This window comes from Melopsittacus undulatus, chromosome 1 (genome assembly GCF_012275295.1).
Source record: "Melopsittacus undulatus isolate bMelUnd1 chromosome 1, bMelUnd1.mat.Z, whole genome shotgun sequence".
Lineage (NCBI taxonomy): Eukaryota > Metazoa > Chordata > Aves > Psittaciformes > Psittaculidae > Melopsittacus > Melopsittacus undulatus.
Genome location: NC_047527.1, coordinates 12060584 through 12084321, shown reverse-complemented (window position 1 = coordinate 12084321; position 23738 = coordinate 12060584). Strand labels below are relative to the sequence as shown.

General features: G+C 40.1%; 1 protein-coding gene across 2 annotated transcripts in view; it reads right to left on the bottom strand.

Moving 5' to 3' along the window:
* Positions 1–1861: 1861 nt before the first annotated feature.
* The window catches only part of TMEM65 (transmembrane protein 65), a 33681-nt gene continuing 11804 nt past the window's right edge, over positions 1862–23738 (bottom strand). For both annotated transcript variants that reach the window (XM_034062388.1, XM_034062383.1), the window contains 6 exons: positions 13178–13222; positions 11001–11068; positions 9217–9271; positions 7984–8026; positions 6885–6990; positions 1862–5355 (listed from right to left, as the gene is read on the bottom strand). In XM_034062388.1, coding sequence (XP_033918279.1) covers positions 5260–5355; positions 6885–6990; positions 7984–8026; positions 9217–9271; positions 11001–11068; positions 13178–13222 — 413 coding nt within the window. In that variant the 3' untranslated portion in view covers positions 1862–5259. The remainder of the gene's footprint in view (positions 5356–6884; positions 6991–7983; positions 8027–9216; positions 9272–11000; positions 11069–13177; positions 13223–23738) is intronic.

The window sequence follows — 23738 nt, the reverse complement described above, 5'->3', positions numbered from 1 at the left end:
TCCTTTTAAGATCTAACTGGGTTTTGATGTGGTCTTTGGTAATCAGGCAGCTGTACTGCAAAGGTAGATCACTTGTAATCATTCTCCTCTTCCTATTCAAGGATTCCTGTGTTCAAAAGGTGGTATTTAAGTATCATCTTTCCTTTGACAATTCTGTGCAATGATTACTGGCAGCTCAATAGCTGAGATCTGCAGAAAAACCACTCAGAAGCCTCATCAGCTCCTTCTTGTTATATCCCGGCATGTTAAGAGCACTCTGAGGCACAGAGAACAGCAGGAAAGTAGCATGAATGCAAATCACTGTAGTTTTTTTCTCTTTTAATAGCTCCTATGTGCATCCCCATGTAGGGAAAATGATCCCCCAGAATCTCATTCTCCTCCCTTTCCTCCCTGGTCCTAGCTGGAAGCAACAGATAAGCCATTTTCAGCTAAACAGCATTACCAGGGTGCAAATCACTCAGACAAATGCAAGTAGCAATGCTGTACAAAGACAAGAAAGCACTGTGTTACTGCACTACCACCCTGCTTGGTGGCAACTTCTTCCCAACAGGAATGGTAGCTCTAGATCCAACAAATCTTAGTCTTTGGATACATGTTTTCTAACCAGTGGATGGTCATATTCAATACAGTTCACAATCCTTTGCAAAATAATCTATTTACTAATGGATAATATCAATAATTACAGTTTAATTAAATGCTCTAGGCAAAAGCATAAGGCCCTTTTCACAATTACAGATATATAAATGAGATACTGATAAACACAAGAGCAGAACACAGAAGGGACACAAAAATGCATCAGGTTTGAAGTCTCAACTGATTTTGGTATTTCACAACAACTTAGTCTTTGCACATACAAAAAGAAGCAACTCATGAGACTGTGGAGTAGCATTCATAGCTGCAGCATTATTTAAGCCAGTTGCTTAGATAGCCATGGACTACTGAAGTAAAGACTGTTAAACCAAAACTGTTTCCTGTCAGTTGTCTACACGCTGCTGCAAGCAGCCTTATCTTGGCATCATCTCCTTACAGGAGAGATCAGCAATCCACACTCCCTGTTGCTACACAAGGTCACTATTCTGATTTCCACACCTGAGGCTCAGAGACTGCACTGCTCAAACCCTAGTGATGACAACCTCTTAGGGGAGCAGGGACAGGGAAACTCACAGGTCTCTAGAAGGTGGGTTTTGATTAGGGGAGGTAGGCTTCAAACAAAACAAAGTCAAATGCTTCTGCACTTTTGTTGGCTGGCTTTTAAGTTGTAAGTTTGCCCCAAAAAACACTACCATTTTGAAGCAACAGCAACAAGATGCATGCCCATGGTCCTGAGCATGGAGACAAGGGTAAAAGCTGAAACAAATGTTAAATAAAGACTTTAAAACAGGAGCTTGACTTTGTGTTAGGAGAATATTAACTGTAACCTGGGGTAGCTTTAGCTATTTTCTTAGCATTTTAGGTCAAAAAATTCCAGAGGCATAAGACTCTCGGAGCAGGATGACAATTCCTCAAAGCTTTATTAAGACCTTTAGTTTATATACCACTGCTCTGTCAGCTTGTCAGTAGACCATTTAAAACACCAGTGAAGAGGGAATCATGATGGACAGAAAGTGTGACAGACTCTGTACATTAATGTAGAGATTTACACAACGCAGCCTATACAGGTTGTCAAAGTGAGATGAGACCGTCCTTTCAGTACAGATACCCCACTCACAGCACTTCTTTGTGCACAGACATGCACAGAAGGGACTGACTGAGGAGCAAAACAAAGTGAAGAGCTCCAAAGTCTGGGAAAATTCATGAAGGTTTAGTTTGCATATAAACCCCAAGTGGGCTTCTGGCTCGTATTAATCACAAACACCACTGATTTACCATGCAAACACTTTAATTGTTTAAATCACGCTCTTCCAAGCATGAAGAGACAAAAGTACCACTCCACCATGGTGGTATCTCCTATGACAGTAACGAAGGACCACTCATCTGTTCCTGGTTTGTATAGCTGAGACTGAATACCCACAGGATATTATTAACATTTCCCCTCCAGCATCTGGTCTAATAAAGAAACACAGAACACCTTTGCTGTAGTATAAAAGTTTACAGAAAGTTTGACAATTTAATTAAGGACAATACAAAAGATGTTGTCTGAATCCAAATAATTTATGTAAAAGTACATGCATGAGAAAATACTGACGAGAAGATCAAGATAACCATATTATCAGATGCATGTTCTTTGTCCCTAGATAACATACGGTCAAAAATACATTTATATTTTAGGTTACAATAAAAGACAGCATTTTAAAATAAACACAATTTCAGGTCTACCAGCCCTTTAACTCGAAAAGTTCCTATTAACATGGGACCAACTGATAGAATAAAAAGATGGATCAATATTGAAGTGTCTGAACAAGCCTGTAGTGTTTGGTTTTCCTTTTATTGAGGAGAGAGAAAACAACAGGAAATGAAGAAGAGTGTTTTGTTAGTGCTCTCTCTTGAGTCTTCAGTGCTTTAAAAATCATTATCAGAGCCATCAGGGATTACTTTTACCCATACACCCCAGAAAAACCCACCCTCACTGTGAGGGGACAGGATACAGATCAGGCACATATCTTCCACATGAAGCAGCACCACCTCCACACAAGAGCAGACCCTGTAGGCAAAGCAAGCTACCCCTACTGTACTCAGGCTGGCAGCTTGGCCCCAACAAGCACTTTCTCTCAGCCTCCAGCAGAGCCACTGCTCCTCCCAAATCATGAGTTATTTCTTCACATTTGTCAAATACTGAAACCTCAGAAATCACCTTTTTGATGGACGGTATCAGACAACAGCCTGAAACACCCAAGACTTCTTACCATGTGTCACTTGCCCTCCATATTTCTGTGGCCAGCTCCATAGTTTAACAAGACGACACATGATTCATTTCTTTGAAGATATTTTAGTTAATTCCCAATAAAAGTATTGGTTGCAGTACAATAGTTTAACATACAGCAACAAAACATACTTGATTTACATGCACAAGCTATTTAACAATAGTACACGGTCTTTCCTATTGCTATTATAAAATGAAAACTACTATGACAGCTGACACAGCCTTCCTATTGTTCTCATGAGCTCTAAAAAAGTGATGAAAACAGTGTTCCAGTTGGTACGATGACAAAGAACAGAGGTCTGGCCACTGCTGAAGATTCCAATGAAGATGCCAGTATCATAATGGGGAACAGTGTTGGCATTACTGTACAAGCAGCTACAAGCAAAATTGTTCTGATGTGTACTTCAGTTTAAAAAACAACACGTGGGAAATATAGCTTTGTATAGAAACATACCAGAAACAAAAGTACATGCAGAGGAAGAAAAGGCAAAGCCAAGACAAATGTTTGTATGACTAAAACACTGATCACTGAAGTATTGTAAACCAGCAGCAATCTGTGGGGGAAGAGCACATAATTTTCTAAGGAAGATGTTTTTTGTGGTGTTTGTGATTGGTGTTTTCTTTTGTCGTTTATTTGGGGGTTTTTCAATAAAGCTTCCAACTTGGAAAATGCGAGCCAAAACTCCTCTGCATTTGTGTTCTGGGCCTGGCTAAACTCTCTTTCAGACTGACAGTTTGGTCCAGATTTCCATGGCTTAATGTACAAAGTACTGTACATGCTGTAAGGACTACTCACTGCAAGTTTTCAAAGTCTGCTTTTCAAAGAACAGAAAACAACACTGTCACCCTCATTAAAGGTCGATGCCAAAGTTTCAGTACTGGTGTTTAAAGGGCTTCTAGAAATGAGAACAGAGAAGTCAGATTTACGACCAAGAGATAAGCAATGAGCTCTGTGAAACGTAACACATTACAACAAGACTTTTCCTACAGCAAATTAAAGTCATCAGGGGACATCATTTTTACTTTTTGATGCTTCTTTCTATAGGCTTCAGAAGTGCCAACAATTCCAGCAATAAACCAGAGTGCCCTGGCTGTGCCTCTCTTTTTAGTACCTTTCCCAAATGTTATTCAACCAGGTAAGAAACCCTCTCCCCTCATCAACAGTTACCAGTTTAGCATTATGCTATTGGCAAGTCAGATCCTGAACATTATGGATATTTGATAGTCATAACCAATTTATTCATGACCACATAAAAAACCACAGTTACATGTGTTTGCACTGTTAGTTCTATAATACACCAAGTAAGACTGCAAAAATAAAAGGCAAAAAAGGAAAAAGGCCTCAAGTCTTTTTTGTTGTTTGGGGTCTTTTTTACTAATTGTCCTACAGCAAAAAAAGAAAAATAAGTAGCAAAGGCTTAATCTTAAATACAAAGTTATAATCTGCAGATCAGGTCCTCTAATCCAGACTGATGGTACGCTTTATTGTTTCAACTGAACCACCCATTACAGACTTGCAGTACCAGCACTCATTCGTACCCTGAAGCATTTCCCAGCCTCATCCACCCACCCAACTATTCACACCTTGTTTTAAGCAGAACAGTGAAAAAAAAGTTGTTTGGATTTTTTAAACAGTTGCTCTGAATTCTTTAATACCACACTCAAAATGCAGGAAGACAAATTTAAGATATCTCAATTCTCAAAATACTGTTTACAAAGGAAAAAAAGAGGCAAATATGGAAGTATAGAAGGTGCTAAACCACCACCAAAATTGGACTTGGTAAAGAGCCTATACTGGGAACACTTACCTTGTGAAATCCTTAAAATGATCATCTCAGAAGACGATTCAGATTGTGGTGAAAAATGCAAGCTAGGCTGTCACAGATCAATGAAATATCTAATCTAAAGGCAGTGCAACCTGATGGCTGGTTAGGGGGCAACCAGACATCTTGCAAGTGAGGGACTTGAAATTACTCATCACTGACCTCCTTAATAATCTGCATTGAAGGACCTGATGAACAGCAGTCAGATTTTTGTCATGCAATTACATCTGTTAAGTAACCAATATGCAACTAAAGAGTTATACTGTCACCCATGGTGGATTATCAGAGTAATAATCCATTAAAGAATAAAGTTAAAGGGGAAAGTGGTAAACATTTTGCCGTAAGTGAAAACACTTCAAAAATTTACAATTAAATAAAAAGTTAGATGATATCTTATAAAAAGAAGTACTGAACACAACAAAGCCACAATAAATTAGTGTTTCCATAAAACGACATGCTGAAGGTTTTGTTCCCAAGTCTATACATTTTTTACTGTCTGTTAATTCCTAAATATTGACAGCGTAATCGAGTAACTGAGGTACAGTAGTTTACATTTGTATATGTCTTGTAAAAAGGTTATTTTTTTTCTTCCAGTTTTTCTTCCTCATCGCCAAAGAAGAACAAAGGAAACATTCCTAAAATGCAGCCAATGGTTACTCCAATAGCTTTACCCTAGAGAAAGGGGGAAAAAAGTAAGTTTCTCACTGATCAGTTGTTACTCCTTTGCTGTGTAGTACCAACACAACCAGGAAAACAGACCCTTTGTTCTAGTTTTCAGTTGGGAGCCACATTTTTCTTAGCATGCAGACTAGAAACACAATCTATGAGAGAGAGACAGATATGACAAGGTTAGAAACAGCATGTGCTGTGATAAAAGGCACATTTCTGAACAAAGAGGAGGGGAATGACCCATGAAGAGCTGCATAGGTGGTAAGGGAGGAGACAGATTCAAAGGATTGGCTAGGAAGACAGACAAGGGGGGTGAAACAAAAACCAAAACCACACACACATTTTATGTGCAATTATAAATGTATCTGTTTGCATGCGGTAATGCAAAGTCAGGAATGAGGAATTCCTTGCAAACATGATGGCTTGCAAAGGCACAAGGGGAAGGCAATAATAATAAATAAAAAAGATTGGAAAACATTTCACAGTTTTTCACAATTGCCTCAGATGTAGTATTCAAAAGGAGATAAAAGTAAGAGAAGCAACATCCAAACCACATCGCCAGCAGAAGGTGGGCAGTGTTGAGAAACTTGAGACAATGGTTATAAAAGAAAACCTGCTCACATTCAGGCAAAGATGCTCAGAAGTCTCCTCACAGAAAAGCACTGTGAATGTGCTGCAGTGCAATGACAGGCTTTCGCCCGATTCAGCTTTCACCAAGATGACTCTAATGTTGGGCAGACTAGAGAGGAGCTCACAAACATGCCAATTCTTCCCTGCTCGGTGCTTTGATCTATCACTGCTAAAAGCAGAGTTTTTCCCTTAGTTTTATTTCTCTTCCCTTAAATCTGCAGATATTTTTCCCCATGAAGGTTCATTCTGGCAAAGTGAAAGGGATATGTTTCTTTACTCAGTTCCTTATAATATGATTCTTTCATCAAAATAAACTAAATGTTCTCATTTCTGAAGTGGGATCACTTCAAATATTTAAATATTAATTAAGTAATCATCCTGAAAAATGAATCTGCAAGTTAAGTGTCCCACAACCGCAAACCCAGACACTGAATATTACTCAAATGCTGCAAATTTACCCAAGGGAAAGCTAATTTCATATCCAAGCTAATTATAGAATATTAGAAATGAACACATACTAGGACAGGTATATAAATAGCAAGCACTTGACAAATAATGTATGGGAGTGAACTACTAAGGGGTTATAACTTTCAGATAAACTGTCTTATCACAGTAGACAGAGCTCAGCCCAGGTATCTCCATGGCATACATGAAGTCACTGCAGAGACTGTCCATGGTACTAGTCATTCATAGCTTGTTGCATATGGAAAATCCCCCCAAGCCCAAAATAATCCAGTCTCATGATGCTCCCTGTATAGGCTCACGACTAACCTTCCAGGAAAGGTGTAAAATGTTGGTGATCATGAAGTATTTAATGACAAAAGTGACAAAAAGGATTTATCACATATTAGTTTAAACCAAACAAGCTCCACACAAACAGTGCCTAACTACAGGATACTCACCAAGTGTGCACTGAGACGCGTTTGCCACATATCAGCTTGTTTGGGTGTCAGATCGGGGATTGACAGACCCAGTCGTGAAGCTAAAGCTTCTACATAACCTGCAAGACTGGAAGAACAAGAAAACAAGGACAAACGATTTTGGATCTGCCATTACTTCTAGTGAGGACTCTGACGTATTTGAAGCACTGAGCTTAAAATGAATAGCTTTTCCTTCAGCTAAAGTCATCAAGAGGTAAATAAGGCAAAGTGCGATCATCAGATTTCTGATGGGCATTTTGCACTGCAAGTTCATTCATTTTCTTACTGATTCAATACACAGAAAAACTTTATGCAGCAAGACAAAACTGGTGTGAATGTTGGGTATTTTTGCAGAGCTTGTTGACCTCCACTGGAGGAAAGGTTACACACACACACTAGGAATGAGCCTCGATATTTGCAGGGGAAAAAAAAGAGGACAAGTGGGCACAAGAGTCATAACTGAAGCTTTACTTTCAGCAAATATTCCTTTAAAAAATAAAGTCAGCTGCATCTGTTTATGTCAGCAGTAGGTATGCTGAGATCTGAGGGCATTCCAGATACATAACTTTTATCTGAGGAGAAGGAAATACCTCTTGATGTAGTTATAACAACCAGAGCAGGTATATGAGGGATATTCTAACATAGCAACATACTGCATCACAAAACATGTACTTTTCCATATTTCTTTTTAACAAAAGCACTCCTTGCAGAAAAAGCTCTCATTAAAACTTCCTTAAAAGCAAGCATTGCTTACAGACTACACTGGGTCAGACTAAATGCCAATCCCAATTTTATCCCTTAAAATATGTAACACTGTAATAACAGGACAGTTAATCTGTTTCAGAACTATGAAACTGCAGTTTTAGCCTTGGCAAGATACACCTAACAGTCCAACTTTTCCTTAGCAAGGACCAGAATACATTTCTACAGTCACGTAGTTTACTGAAGCAAAATTCCAGATCTAGAAAAAACCCAAACAATTGTATTTCAGCAGTTTATAATGTTGTAGCTCAGTAGCACCAACAGTGTTTTGCAAGAGAGGAAAGCAATACACATATTCTCAACACAAGTTCAGACATACCCCAGTCCAGCTAAATCTGAAACAAGGTTTCCCAGAGCTGCAGCTGGAGGGAGGAAAAGGGAAGAGAAGGGGGTAAGAAGGCAAAGCATTATTTTCATTACAAATAAACCCAATCAGTTATCCTCCCTCCCTGCCCCAGTGACTGTCACTCTTCTTAGCAGATACAGCATAAAAGACTAGAAATAAGTCTCTTTAGAGTTTTTTCTTCTGACCTCACTAGAGTTTGCAGCAGCAGCAGACTAACAATAACAGGAAGTGCAACTATTTTTGCTTAACTTATACAAAGAACACTTGACAAATACAAACAGATGTCACAGACACCTGGAAACCAATGTAAGAATTCTTCAGATCAGTTAAAAACAGCCATGGGTGGTTGCCAGTTTCACACAGCTAATGCTGGACACCAACAAGGCCTTCCAGTGCCTGAAGAGGTGCAGGTGCATGGGAAACAGAAGGAGCTGTTAATCATATATGTAGTTCTGATAAACATTTTAACACACCCATGAACTGTGTCAGATTAGCAACACTGTAGATATGACTGAATGAAGTTATACGTTTAATATACATGATTTCACAGCAGATCTTTGTGAGATAAGCTCCCTTGTGACTGCCTTGCATTGCAACAGAGAAATGCCGCACATTTCTTGTTCAGGATTTAAGCTGTCTGTGTGCTTTCAAGCCACACTGCACCTGATGGATCCAGTGGCATTTTCTCTCCCCTGACACTGCAGAGGCACCAAAGCCGTTGAGCAGAACTTATCAGTTCTGGTTCAGTGCAGGAGCAGGGTGGCTGCTGGGCCTCCCCTTGCTATCGCAGGGAGGCAGAGAAGCCACCAAGAACATGGGCCAGCACAGTAAAAGGACACCAACACTGAGCTTCACTCAGCACTGCAAGCAAACAGCAACTTACAAATACATAAACACACATAGGTAAGTATCAGACCCTAGGGAATTTAGAGCAGTCCCATTACAGAAATGTAAATACACTTTCCTAAGCAACCCAGGATTTGAGCTTTTAGATTAAAATGGACAATAAGCATTGCCAAAGTTATGTGAACTGAAATTCCATTTCTGCAAATGGAATATGTCCTTGCTTTAACCATAGGTTGTTTCTTTATTAGGAAAGGCAGCTGCAAGACCAAGAAAGAGTCATTTCCAGCCCTGTGGCCCACTGTCAGCCTAAAATATAGGAGTGTGCTTATCAGTCTACACATACTGCATTTTATTACTTGCCTGCCATAGTTGAAATTCCTAGGATAACTCCAATTGACAATTCTATTTGGGTTCCCTGAAAAATAAGAATTTTCTCATTACTTGAGAGATTTGGAGTTAAAATAGATTACACTGAGTAAACCAGCAAAAGTATTGCTTATTGCTTGCTTATGTTGACATTGAAAGGATAAATGGACATTACTTTTACTAGATCTTCACAGCTCCCATCCTCCGAGCATATATATTTCTCCTCAGGACAAGAGCTTACTTCTGATACTCTTAATAGTTTATATTTTTCCATAATGGCCAGCTAATGGACAAAACTAACCCCTATCTCTGCGTATCATTTCCCCCACTGTAATTCTTAGCTGAATGTATAGCTGTGAATACATACTTCTACAAATACTGAACGAATAAAACACAGTATTGTAGCTCCTTACTTCTTTAGGTGAAGAAACAAAATCACAGTGAACTGCATGATGAAACAGCATTACAAGGTCCAAAGATGAGACACAACATGCATGAATTAAAACAAGACATGTTTCAGTTGGATATAGGAGGGTATTTTCCACTGTAAGTACAGCTGAGCATTGGAACAGGCTGCCCAGAAAGACTCTGCAGTCTTTACCATTGCATCTTCTCAAGTACCACTGGATGAAACCACAAATAACCTAGCCTGACTTTACAGGTGATCCTGCTTTGAGCACAAAGTTATAGATTGGAGACCCTGAGGAAGGTCCTGAGCAAGTGAAAGACTAGAGACTTGACAGGTCCTGTGGTCCTTTCCCACCTCAATTATTCCATGATTAATATCACATTGAATCACAGAATAGTTTGGATTGCAAAAGATCTTAAGATCATCCAGTTCCAACCCCCCTGCCATTGGCAGGGACACCTCACACTAAACCATGTCACCCAAGGCTCTGTCCAACCTGTCCTTGAGCACTGTCAGGGATAGAGCATTCACAACCTCCCTTGGCAACCCATTCCAGTGCCTCACCACCCTTGCTTACAGTAAAGAACTTCTTTATATCTAATTTAAACTTCCCCTGTTTAAGTTTTAACCCATTACCCCTTGTCCTATCACTACAGTCCCTAATGAAGAGTCCGTTCCCCCCAGCATAATTGTAGCCCCCTTCAGATACTGGAAGGCTGCTATGAGGTCTCCACGCAGCCTTCTCTTCTCCAGACTAAACAGCCCCAACTTTCTCAGCCTGTCTTCATATGGGAGGTGCTCCAGTCCCCTGATCATCCTCGTGGAATAAGGTGGAATTTATCCTCAGTGATAGATCTACAGGAGGAACAGTTTATTTGGCCTTTATAGATCTTCCTGTTCCACTAGCCCATTTAATCTTCCAAACAAACAAAATACGTCAAGAGTGTTAGTCAGAAGTGCCAGGCTGCATCAGCACAAATCAACATCAGCACTAACAGTGCCTGCGTCACTCAGAACAAAGGAACACATCAGTAAAAGCCCTGAAGATGTATTCATCAATGCGTTATAATCACATTATAATCAGTCAGTGATCATAAATGTGTCTTACAGCACAAATTAAGAGAGGAAAAAAAGCAAGTTTCATCTCAGTTCAGTAAAATTTGTTGCAATGCTGGCCTTCAGAAGGAACAATGCTCCTTTGCACTGGGCAAAGGCTGAACACGGCATGGGCTTTTTTTTTATAAAGAAGAGAGATTAAAAGGGTGAGTTGATATAGTGTCTTACTGAAGCTCTCAGTCTAGTCGGTTTTATTCTACTTGAACGATATGAAGCTTACTGACTTGATCGAGGAATTAAACAGTGAACTTACCGCAGCAATCATAATTGCGTTATCCAAAAATCCAAACCCTACAAAAGGTACTGCATTGTGGAAGAACACTAAAAGAAATAAGTAACAAAGAGAAAGTAAATATGTGTAAGAGTTCACTAGTTCACAACAACCGCAATGTCAGTCTAATACTGCCTTTAAGAGAAACAAACAGAACATACACAAAATCCTTTTCCCACTACTTCTATTGATGACTTTGTTTCTGGCAGGTTTAGTAAAACCCTTTCCTACACCTGAGTGTTACTAATGGCCTTTGAATAACCAGTTAAAGCAACTTACTCTGCAAATACTTGTACAGTTTTGGATGGAAGCTACTTATGCCTACTAGAGCACAAAAGAAACACTGAAAGCTACACAAACTTTGGCACTATTTAGTCCTTCCAACCAGTCACGGTATCACTAAGAATTACCAAACTGTCTCACTACACTCTCTACACTCTTCTCTTGCTCGAAGTAAAGCCCCTTTCTCTGCAAATTCCTCTCTATTCCTGTGCAAAAGCTCTTTTTCATGCATTCCTAACAATTCATATTTTAAGAGTATTGCCTGGAGCTAGGCAATTCTCATCAAAACTCATTCAACTAAATCTGCAGATGCTCAGATGATTTTCACTGGTGTCACACAGCGTTAAACATCTCACTATTCCAATCCAGACTTCTGTATCTTGATTTTGGCTGGGACCTATGCTGAGAGCATGTCAGCCTTGAAGCTGCTCCTCAATTCATTGTTTAAGAATTGAAGTTCCACATTTTGTTTCATGTGTTTGGGGTTTTTTTCCTTTTTACTCCTGAAATTCCAAGTAAACCCTGTGTGAAAATATTTTATATTGCAGGACCTTGGAACATGCTGGTCTGAATAATAATTCCTAACAAACACAGTGTTACCATGTCATTCCTTTTTGTCCTGCTTCATTTTCTCTCTCAAGTTTTAGCTTGTAAGCTTCTGATAGAGATAGGATTGAATTTGCATAGCATAGCCTCCAGCCAGGTGCTGGCTTCATAAGACTGAATACAACACCGAGGACAGACTACATGACTAAAATACAGCTTAAAGTTAGAACTTCTTTTTAACATTTAAAATGCATCAGCTCTTCAGTTGTTCGGGTTTGAGGGTTTTTTCACTTCAGATGGGATCAACAACTCTTAAATGTCATAAACTTACAGAGATGCAAGCATACAAAGAAGGAAGAAAGAAAAGTGCACAAACCTCACAGTCGTGTGAAAAGCAACTGGAATGGGTCCCTTTTGCATTTACCTCTCACAGACAGCATCAATCCATATAAGAAAACAAAGCCACACTCAAGAGAGCTTTCATGCTTAGGTACTAGAACATGTCTGGACTTCCGGAGCTACTTTGTAAAAACACATAATGCACCAGTGAAAGACTAAAGCACGGACTGTGTAAAAGTTCCCAATTGTTGTTTTAAACCACTGCAGGACAAAACCCCCCAAAATAAAAACAACAACAAAAATATCACACAGGTATGACAGATGCGCCCAGTATTTTCAAATGTGTGCAACCAAACTCTGGAGCTACAGAGAGAACTCAAATTCCTACCAAAATTGCCATAGTTTTGGAATCCAAGGAGTAAACAGAATCCCAGGGACCAAGGAAAAAAAAACCCAAAGAGAAATAAGTGCAGATACGTGGAACAGTAAAAGGTTCAACTACATGTATTTGCTAACTGAGAGCATAAAACCACATAAATACACTGATTTGCAAACTAATCCAGAATGTGAATGAGCATGGTATTACAAAGAATACCAAATCTCTCTCCAATTTCTCTGCAATTTTACCCCATTTTTCAGTCCATTTAAAATACAGGCAACTAGAAGCAAGTCAATAGTTTTAAACACAAAAACCCCACAAGGTTCTGCAGCATCAACACTGCTTGGCTTAGAAAACCAGTGTTTGCTGCTGGCTTTGAACAACGCGCTCTCATTTAGGCTTTCTGTCCTACTTTTACTAAATGGTTCACATTCTCCAGCTGAGGTGTTATGAAATAAAGGTGGCAGAGTGGCTGTTGGTGCTTGCTTTGGTTTTCTGTTACTCCAGACGACAGGGATGAGGACAGACCAGCATTTGCAGGAGAAAGATGAAGCAATTCAAAACACAGACTGCACAAGTACTGAACCACATTCAACAAACATTCTTCTTTTACCATGTTTCAGTTGTCCTGGAGATGGTGGGGCAATCTCCAACTTCTCTAGAGAAGTCAAAACGAAATGAGAAAGTTAGCTACTTCATCACAAACTCAGCTTATTATAATTTATCAAATTATTAGCAGGCAAAAAAGCAGTTATGTTATTTAACAGCTTTCAAATTTGAAGATAAATGTTTCACATCTACATTATTATTTTACAAAAAAAAAAACCCACATATATTTAAAGCCAAACAGTCTTAGAGAAATATTACAAGATTACAATAATGTAAGTAATTATGCAAAGTAACAGCATACATTAGAAGCAGCTCAACAGCCATCTTTAATTACTGAGAATTAGAAAAACACACTAAAATTAGACAAACCAGGACATCGAGAGAGACCTGTATTTAATTATTTGGTTTTAGACCTCTAGGCATGCAGCAGACAACCTTTCCTCTAGAGACAGTCTGCAAAAGATCTCCTACCTCTGTTCTGACAGAAGGCATCTTTTAATAGCTATTATGAGAATGAAAGAAAAATACTACAATGACATTCGAGAGCACTGATCCCAGTAATAGCAGAACAAGCCCAGCCATTTGGTGCATGTTTCATGTATTTTGGCTTCAAACCATTAAGTGCTTGGAAGGACCAGGATGTCACTCCTGAACCTGACAAAGCACTCTACAGGTAGCTAACACAGACTATTAGAGGTGATGCACAGAATGCAGCAGCAAGAGGTACCCATTCCATAGGGCGAGGGAAAGAAAACATACTTTTTTAGGCTTCTATTGCATTTGTAGGTTTTCTAAAATGTGGCTGTTGGGCAAAAGACCCCATTTTAAAGTAGAAAACGAAGCTGCCCCGGTATCTTCCAGTATTATAAACCTTGAGCTTTTGACAAGTTGCTTCCATACTTTTGATTAGGTACTTCTATAGGCAAAGGTAAAAAATGGTGTAACATGAGACAAACCTACAACACGACCTCAAGTATTCAAATTTTACTTGGGACAGGTAAGTACATGAAGAGACAAAGCTTCAAACACAGGCTGTGAACCATTTGAGCATGTCTGAACAGTGTAGACCAGAGTAAGCATTTGTGTACCAAGTCACTCTATATTCAAGCTTACTGTAAAGGAGAAATTAAAATAGTATGATAAAAAGCTGTAACATAAACTTCCAGGAAACACTCTTATCTACCTCTGAATAAGACATCTTTTCATAGTTTGCCCTGACTATGATAATGAGTTAGTTTAGGTAATACCCACGTGAAGTACTGTGGGTACAAACACAAACAGAAGACTACTCTATTTGTCACAAAATATTACGAGCCTTTAGTGGATTTAACATCAGTCTTGTGGATTTAACTACAACTGATTCCTGAGTTTGATAGCACATGGCAGTCTACATAATTACTCTCCACTCAGTGCAGAGAGAAAGCTATTAAACAAAGCTAAAACCCAGTGAGTAATTGATTCTAGGAACTTATTACCAAAAGGAGGAATTGAGGGCAAGCATTTGGTAGGAAAAAAAACCCAAAACTTTCACATCTATGAATAATGGAAGCTTCAAATCACATTAATTAAAAAACATAAACCAGCTCCTCCAGAACATAAGAACTATCCTGGGATGGTTTTAGAAGAAGGGAGATTGGGGGACACTACTTTGGGGCTAGAGGAATTATGAGTTACAAGGGGGGGGGGGGGGAGGGGGTGAACAGCAAACGATCAAATATAAGCAAAAATTACTTCATCATTGACATAACCTTTTTCAGTAGGGTGGGATATCTGCTAAATAACCATTTCATGAAGCATGGCACCTAAGGCACTTCAGTATTAAAAGAGGGGTCGCTGAGACAGCAGTATGGTGGCACTGTGCTCTGGAGACCACCCTGCCCTTGTTTGGCCATAGGAAACTCTTGCATAGGTGACAGCATCTTCCTGCTCCATCCATAAGAACTTTCTTTCATAAGGGAGTCTTGCCAAACTCATCTGGCAATCTGCCTGACGCACAGCTTCTATCAGAGAGATAAAGATTAATCTGGGGAAAAAATCTGGGGTTACATGTACTAACTAATGAGACTGAGATAGGAGAAGTCAGACAGACAAAGCTCAGGTAACTAGTGCAGATCAAACCTGCTCACGCTCCAGAGAGGGAAGCTCCAATCCCAACACCCTCTCTGTCTCAGCCAAGCTAAGTCTTTAGCTTGGACAGACACCTCCTCCCAGCCCTGCACAAAGCAGAACCGAATCAGACCAGGCTGCTCAGGACCCTGTCACACGGTACCTGCAGGACCAGCCTCAAGGAAAAACCTGTCTCCTGTGGAGCACCAAAACAAGCCTTTAAGCACAAAGATGACTTCACTGACAGGTGAAGTATGCTCTGCCACTGCTAGGTCCAGAGCACTGCCTGACAGGGAAGGACCAGCTCAGCATGACTTGCAGAGGCCAAAGTTTAGTTTAAAGCGGGGATATTGGGAGGGGGGAAAAAAGGAATGAAAGCTGAAAGAATTAAGTAACCACTGTGGCATGAAATCCAGTAACCTTTTTACAGAATCACTTCCAATACCACCCCTCTTTAAACCATAACATACTTTGAAAGATAGGACGGAACCTGTGGAACACATCCCACAGACACAAAAGAATTCTTTAAGGCAATCTTCTGAAACTCTGCATAACAAAATGTGTTTCAGAACCAGGTATTTATTCATAGGAAACTTTTCTGACTATTTGAATTTTCAAGGCTCAGCAAAAAAATAACACTCTATGAAAAAACCCTTCAGAGTACAGCAAAGGAAACATGCCCTTCACTTGTTTTACTGGAGGGAAAACAAGGTCTGAACTGCAAAATGTTCTTTCAAGATATTAATTCAGTCAGAATCCAAGAGTTCCAAGAGTTTAGATGTCTGAGAAAAGAGGCAGTACTGGACTCCAGTATTGCATTTCATGACAGCCATTCAGCAGGTTCATCCTGTGCCAGACACCAGAATTCATCTCTATAGAATCACAGAATGGTATGGGTTGGAAAGAACCTTAAGGCCGGTCCAGTTCCAACCCCCTGCCATGGGCAGGGACACCTTCCACTAAACCAGGTTGCTCCAAGCCTCATCCAATCTTATCACAGAAGGAATAAAATGAATATTCTATTTTCTACCTGACATTCATTACTACAAATGAAGCTATAATCCAAGGTTCAAGAGCAACACGGGTCATGAGCCCTGACTTAGCAAAGTTGGGGGGGGGAGGGGGCAGAGAAAAAAATAAAGTGCTTCTTAAACCTGTCCTTGATCCTTTTTGAATTTACACCTTTTTTTGCTAGCATTTATCTTTTTTTAATAGACAGAACCCAGGGGAATACAGACCTGTCAGCAGGAGTTTACCATTACCCCCAGCTTGCCCCACATCAAGTGAGTTAAATTAACTCTGCCAGTTGTAGCCAATTTAAACCAAATACTTGAATTTAGTTTTAAGATTATTCTCCTTAGCTGATAAAACCCCCCAATGGACTAACAGGTAATGGGAGTGCATTTATTCAGACAGATGGTAAAAAAAATAAAGCAACCAAAACCCAGAAAGTTGTCATCACCAGTTTCTGAGTTATCAATTTTTTAAGACCTGGCATACAAAAGAACCTGCAAGCCTAAAGGCACGTTTTGATGTTTAATTCAAACTGCAGCTAATGCTGCCATTAAATTTTATAGCTAAATCTTTTACTCTCACCCAGCAGCATGAAACTCGTAACAGTGATAAGAGGTACTATGGCCAGGGCTGCTCTAGGAAGACACATGCTACAGCCGAGTATTGTTAAGTCCAAGACAAAAATATGAGCAGTGTTTTATAAGGTTTTAAATAGTGACCCAAATCTTATAAGATTAATGATTTAACAATGAATATCAAGAAGGAAGAGGAATCTGAAGGTTAGGGTCTCATTTAGAAATTAGGAGTTTTGTCTCGAATTCAAAAGCCTGTCCACATCATTTCAGTGAATCATTCAGATACACATCATGGAACGGCAAGGGCTTTACTTGCATACAACAAGAAATCAAAGCAACTGGTGTGTCTATTAAAAAGAGATATTCCATAAAAGGATCCTTATCCCCAGAATTCTGGATTGAAACCTAGAAATGAGATGTGTGTTATACTGCTTCATTCAGTATCTACAGGTAGATCCTTAAGAGTAAATTCTGACCATAATGCACGAGTTCATTCATGGAATAAGCTCATATTCACATCCTAACTGTCCTTTGTACCTCCTTTGTTTTTCTCAATGTTTTAACAAACACTGCCAAAATCTCAGCACTTACAGCAAAACACAAATTTGAAAAACCATGTCCATTGATCCTCAATTATATTCCCTTAAGATTCTGATGGGAAAAACCAATCCGCAGGTTGACAGCAAAGAAAAAATTCCACATCATTTGTTATAACTCCCAAATGGTTTCCTGTTACTACAGTGATTAAGGCATGAAAGGATGCTGACTCGTGCAGTACTAAATATAAACTTGGCTGTTGGCCTGTTCAGTCACATGCACATGAGAAAGCTGAGCAAAGCACTAGTAAGAGATGAATAGGCAGAGGACATAGAATCATAGAATGATTAGAGTTGGAAAGGACCTTAAGGTCATCCAGTTCCAATCCCCCTGCCATGGGCATGATAGAATAATTTCTCGGCTATAATTATGTCCAAATAAATATTCTGCATAAAATAAACAGGACATTAAACATTTTTTTATACTCTGTGTAACGCTGTGAGAAAACACACAGTGATTGCACATTCCATCTCCATCCCTGAACAACCCTGAAGTAGCCTAAGAGATTCTCATCTTTACTTGAAACTATTGTTGTATCTACTGGACCAAGCGCTGAACAAGCTTTTCAGGACTGCTGTTTGCTCCCTGGCATTGGCCAAACAATTCCCTTGAGAACAAAACTTGGGAGTGATTTTGGGCACAGTTCATTCCTGAGAAACCCTCCGAGCAGGCAGGGGAGGTATAACCCCCCCCCCCCCCAGAGTTCCAGGGCTAAATGCCACTTATATTGGATGTAGCCAGCCTGCTTCCAAAGGAAATAAACCTGTGATTGGCAATACAGCTACTTTGCATAACCTCATCTAGTAGTCAGCAGTTACTCTGTAGAATGGATGCTTTTAGCAACAGAAATGTACATTATAACTGACCACATGCAGGTTTAAATATCATAGAACTGAATTTCAAATTTATCTGCAGTGCTTACTGAATGTTCATTATCAAATGAGTATATGATGCATTTATCCTATTATCCTTTCCAAAAACATGATGCACCATTCATATCCTTTTAAACAAGTTTAACACAACACAAAGACCCCAAGTGAAAACCCTGATGGGGAATCTAGAAGAAAACATAAAATGCAAACGAATATCCAGAGACTCAAATCACTGCTTTCATCATGAACAGGTTGGGTCCTGTCCTCAATCTAGTCCAATTCCCTATCAGTACTTTAAGGTCAGCATTTCATTTCCATTCAAGCAGGTTCACACCAAAATAGCAGTTGCAGTATTTTGCCTATCAAGGTCTCAAAACGCAGCTGAAAAGAATTGGAAATAAGATGCCTGACTCAAGATTTGAGGGGTAAATCAGCTAAAATGATGCCAATGCAGAAAAGACTTGCAGTTTGTAAGAAAAATGCAGGGTAAAGACAGAAACACAACATTTGAGCTGTCTTCTTCAGGGAGAAATGGAAAATGTGAGGAAAAACAGCCAAAGTGTTTGAATAAAAATGCCAGAAGCACAGAAACAATAATAGGAGAAGAGGAAAAATGACATGGTATTCTTATCTGTGCATTTCAGAACCAAATGGTTATACACTATTTAACATAATAAAAAAATAAGAAGGTACTTGAGTGCTGCCAAGAAATAAACTGGCTGCAGCTCCCAGACTGCAGAGAGCCATCCACAGAGTCTTAAGCCTGTGCCTCAAAAAAGCAAATGCCCATCATTTCAAATGGAGGTTGGCTCTTCTTCCCCTCCTCATCTTCTCCTTGGCGACTGCAATGAGTTCCCAGGAACTAGAGGAGGGACACTTCCCAATGGCACTGCAACTCTCTATCTTCAGATGAACAAATCTTTCCCTAGGATTAACAAGACCCTTTCCACCAGCTGTGGAAAAGAGGGGGTAAGTACTTCAGACCAATATTAGATGGAATTAGTCTCATCCAAATATACTCGTCTAACTGTGTTTCAGTAAGATGAGGTGTTGGCACTTCTCTGTCAGCACTGATTTTTCTCAGGCATCTCTGGTCAAAGTAAGTACCTACCAATCACTTCACCAGTTTGCAGCTGAGCAAAGCAGCAGCTCAGCGACAGTGATGGAACTAGAAACAAGTAAAACCTTAGTATCTACATATTATCAGGGTGTCAGATTAGGTTTTCAGCTGTCCTCCACAACAGGTTCATTCATGTAAGAGAATAAGCAAAACAATTCTGTGGGAAGCCACAAAAGATTTGTTAACAAGAATTATCAGAGCTCTGTGCACAACCAAAGATATCTGATCTAGAAGAGGTCTTTCATTGTCTTTAAATACAGCAGCGTTGGGCATCACTGATGCCTACGTACGAGCGCTCATGAAATATCTAGGGAGTTCTATACACAATTATAATATCCTTTGTTTAATGATGTTCCCCCCAGGCCCTGTCTTTAAAAAGAAATCTATGAAAGTGGAAAGAGATGAGTTAGTTTATTCCTACCCTTCCTCTCCCAGGTGCCCTTCTCCTACCTGCCCAGAACCACACTGTTTCCAAAGGGAAAAAAAGGGGGAGAAAAGGTAATTTGTGAAGAACAGGGAACAGCAGAGTCTTGAAAGCCCAGACACAAGAACCTGTGCTTGCAGCCAGCAGCAGATCCTGCTGGAGCTGGATGAAGGTTATTAATGACAGCCTGTGCAGCTACTGGGGGAACCAGCACACTCCTTCCTCCCCTGCCCTAGCACAGCTCTGAGTGTATTAATAACATGGGGGTGGGTGCTTATGCCTCCTAGAAGATGTAGTGGACCAGGTCTACACTATGTTCACTGGCTTTTCTCATCACACTTGCTCTTTATATTGTCATCCTGGCCACAGAATGAGAGATTTTGCCTTTTGCAGGACCCAAGGGTCTTGTAATGATAAAAAGTGATTTGGCCAACATCAAAAGAGATGCTTACTGTATGAGCAAATTCAAAACTGGCAACAGCAGCTTCCCACAGTCCCTGCTACCAGCAGCACCTGTACTCAGTCAGACAGCAACAACCTTTCCAATACCCGACACCACTTGCAGGCAGATACAGCAGTGCAGTTACATCAGGAGGGCAACCAGTATACTTGAAGTGCTTGGCAGAATTTGGTTTTTTCCCTTTAGAAGAACTATACTATGGTTTTTACAGAAAGCCAAAGACCATCTGGTATTAGATTACATACCAGTTAAGTACCAGCCTTTTCTTACGCAGAAAGTTTCATTCCCTGCCTGAAGACAACCTTGAAAGCGAGTAAGACAGCATAAACAAGCTCCTCTCTGAAATAACTTTAAATGCACATACAGTTTATTGCTTTTCATCTGTCTTGGAATTAAGACAGCTCCTCAGAGTGAGACAGAGAGAACACATAAACTGAATGATGTTCAAACATTATTTTTTTGCACAGTCACATTAAGTGTAATTACACTCCTAATTTTTCACTGCATTGGAGCAATAAAGACAGAAGTATGAGCTTCCCTGAAGTCCTTAAGAAACTATTCATACCCATCAGCAAAAGGAGCACTGTAAGAAACCACTGACAATGTAAGTTCTGTCCACATATTACACTCAGATAATTTGCACCTCTATATTAATGCTCAATGAATACAGAACACAGCAGCAATTAAGCTATCCTTAACTCTTAACCTACTGCTAGAAGTAGCACAATAGATTCATCATGTGGGTTCCTTTCTTCCCCATGTAACTTGGTGTAGCTTGTGGCTGCATTTGTGAAACAAGTCAGACTTCAACATCTGAGTCTCCACAGTCAAAGACAAGCTGCAATGTCTGCTATCTCTGGCAAACAGCCGAAGGAATCAATGTCATATAATGCTGTATAATGTAAAATGTCAAACCAGATAAAACACACTTCACACAGAACTTTACCTAAAAACAATTTCTTTTGGCTTTTATAAGAATATAGACTATATGCTGGATTGTTATGCAGTTGCATTATTTCTCAATTTATTCTGCACATGAATTTTAAGCTCTCCTAAAAAACCTGTTCATGAAAATTATCTGAAATTACTAAGACTGATAATTCTGTAAATCAAGTCCTACAAATAGGGAGAAGCACATGACAACAAAACTATCATGTTCTACTCTTCCTACAAGTGAACGGTTCTGACCAAGTTCACTTTTCATTCTTTCAACTAACTGCCTTTATTCTGCAAGACAAAGAAGGAAAGTTCCTCTCCCGGCTTGTATTTCTGCAGCCTTTCAATGAGCATGAGCCCTACCGCAGGAGGTTTAACCAGCTCAGTGCATCTCTGCGGGTTCCAACTACTGCACTAACACAGGTTCCAGCCCACTGTAAGTCGCAGCTGTGCACACACTCCCTCTAAATCTGCTTCCGGACCTCTGCTCCATGAAGCACTACAAATCTGGTCTGTTTATTTAAGTCCTGTGTTTCTTAATCCTCACAGAAAACTACCCAATGGCAGTTCATGAAAGCCAGGGTTCCACCACTTAGCACTGTCTTTGTTTTCCAACTCTGCACGTTTCCCCTTTCCCACTGCCAGCTGCTTTTACCTGTTCTTCTGTCACAATTGCCCTGTGAGCACACAGCAGGCTCCCGTGAGCGCTGAAATCACAGCCTGCACCTCCAGTTCTGCTAAGCAGCTTGAGAATTAGTAAATTACAAACACAAACCCACAGCTAAATCCAAGGTTTTCTGCACACAGAAGCCTGTCTCATTTTCTACATGGGGGAAATATGGACTCTATTTAACACCCTTCCCCTTAGCAGTGAAGTATGTTGTGGCACTACTGTTCTGCCTACATTGGTGTATATACCTGTAACATTACTATTTACTGTATATACCTGTAACATTAGTATTTACTGTATAGAGACCTTAATGAAATCTGCACTCCTACATTTTTTGTCCATGCTGTGGGATTTCAGTGTGCCTACAGAGTTCCTCCCCTCCCTCATTCTCATCCTGTTACTCCAAAATCTGAGCAATGTTTACACAGCCTCTTCTCCAGCAGCAAGGAAGCGGACATACTCAGCTTGAGGATGCTTTCCACAGTGTTGAAGTGCTATGTGATTCAGGGGGCAGCCACTGATCCCAGGAGGAATAATCCTGGATAGAGAGCCAGAGAAAGGGAGGTGACAGCTCTCTACCTAGTCACACAAGATGAATTTTGACGTCAAAAATGTTCCCAAATATAGAATCACAGAATGGTTCGGGTTAGAAAGGACCTTAAAGATCACATAGTTCCAATCCCCCTGCCATGGGCAGAGACACCTTCCACTAGAGCAGATATAACTGCAAGTACTTGACAATGCTAAAAAAAGTAACCTGGGAGACTTGCTGTTCACCAGTGTAAGTCACTGCATGTGCTGTTAGTGGCACAAATCCCAGAACAGACTCCCACCTGAGGCACAAGAACCCTCAGGGCACTTCCCATGAGAAAGCAGGGAAGACAGAACATTAGGTCAGACACAAAACTGCCCCCTGAAGTGAGCAAAAGCCATGTTGCTGCTGCAAGGGGTGATTCTATACTTTTCCTCCCATTCCTAAATTCCCTCCTGATCACCTATTTGGGATACTTTCTTTATTCCAGCACTTGTGCTCACCCAGGTGTTCAGTGAGTCCCAGAGAAGAACTGAAGTGCTAGTATGGAAAGTGGAAAAAGGGACTCTCACACCCAGAGGTTTTTGGGATGGGTAAAGAATTGGACACTCCCTTTGCAACAACGCCAATGAAACCAACAGCAAATCCACACCCATATCACATCTCCTATACATCAGCTCATCCACAGCTCGTCTGTGCATGCTCATAGACACAGCGGGGAAGCCATCTGAGTAATTATTCTTTCCTGGCCATGGAAGGAAAAGTAAGCTTTTTTTTTTAACTGAGGTTTTAACACAAAGCCATAAACTACAGTAAAACTCAGCCATATTACTGCAAAAACTGATGCAAGCATGGAAATGAGGCTGCTACAATAGGTTCCTAGCATCCAACCCACAGAAGCAAACCAACAGTGAAAACATTACAAAACCTAAGGCGTTTTTTCTGGCTGACAAACCAGATTCAATAAATGAGCAAACCACAAGCCATATGTATTTCACACTGGAACCAGTCAGAAGCACAAACGCACCTTTGTTGTGTTCCTTCTGTTCAGGGAGAGGGACACAGAATCAAAAGGAGTCTGCCTGATATTTTCAAGACATAAAGGTCACCAGGCTGATTATTTATAGCAGCACTGCCATTTTTACAGCTACTTATTTACTTTGCTGTATGAAATAATATAAATGGGCAATAGGAAAACTGGGAAGGGGTTCAAGCATCTTCCACCTCTTCTCTCTGGCAAAAATCTTTATTAGGCAAGA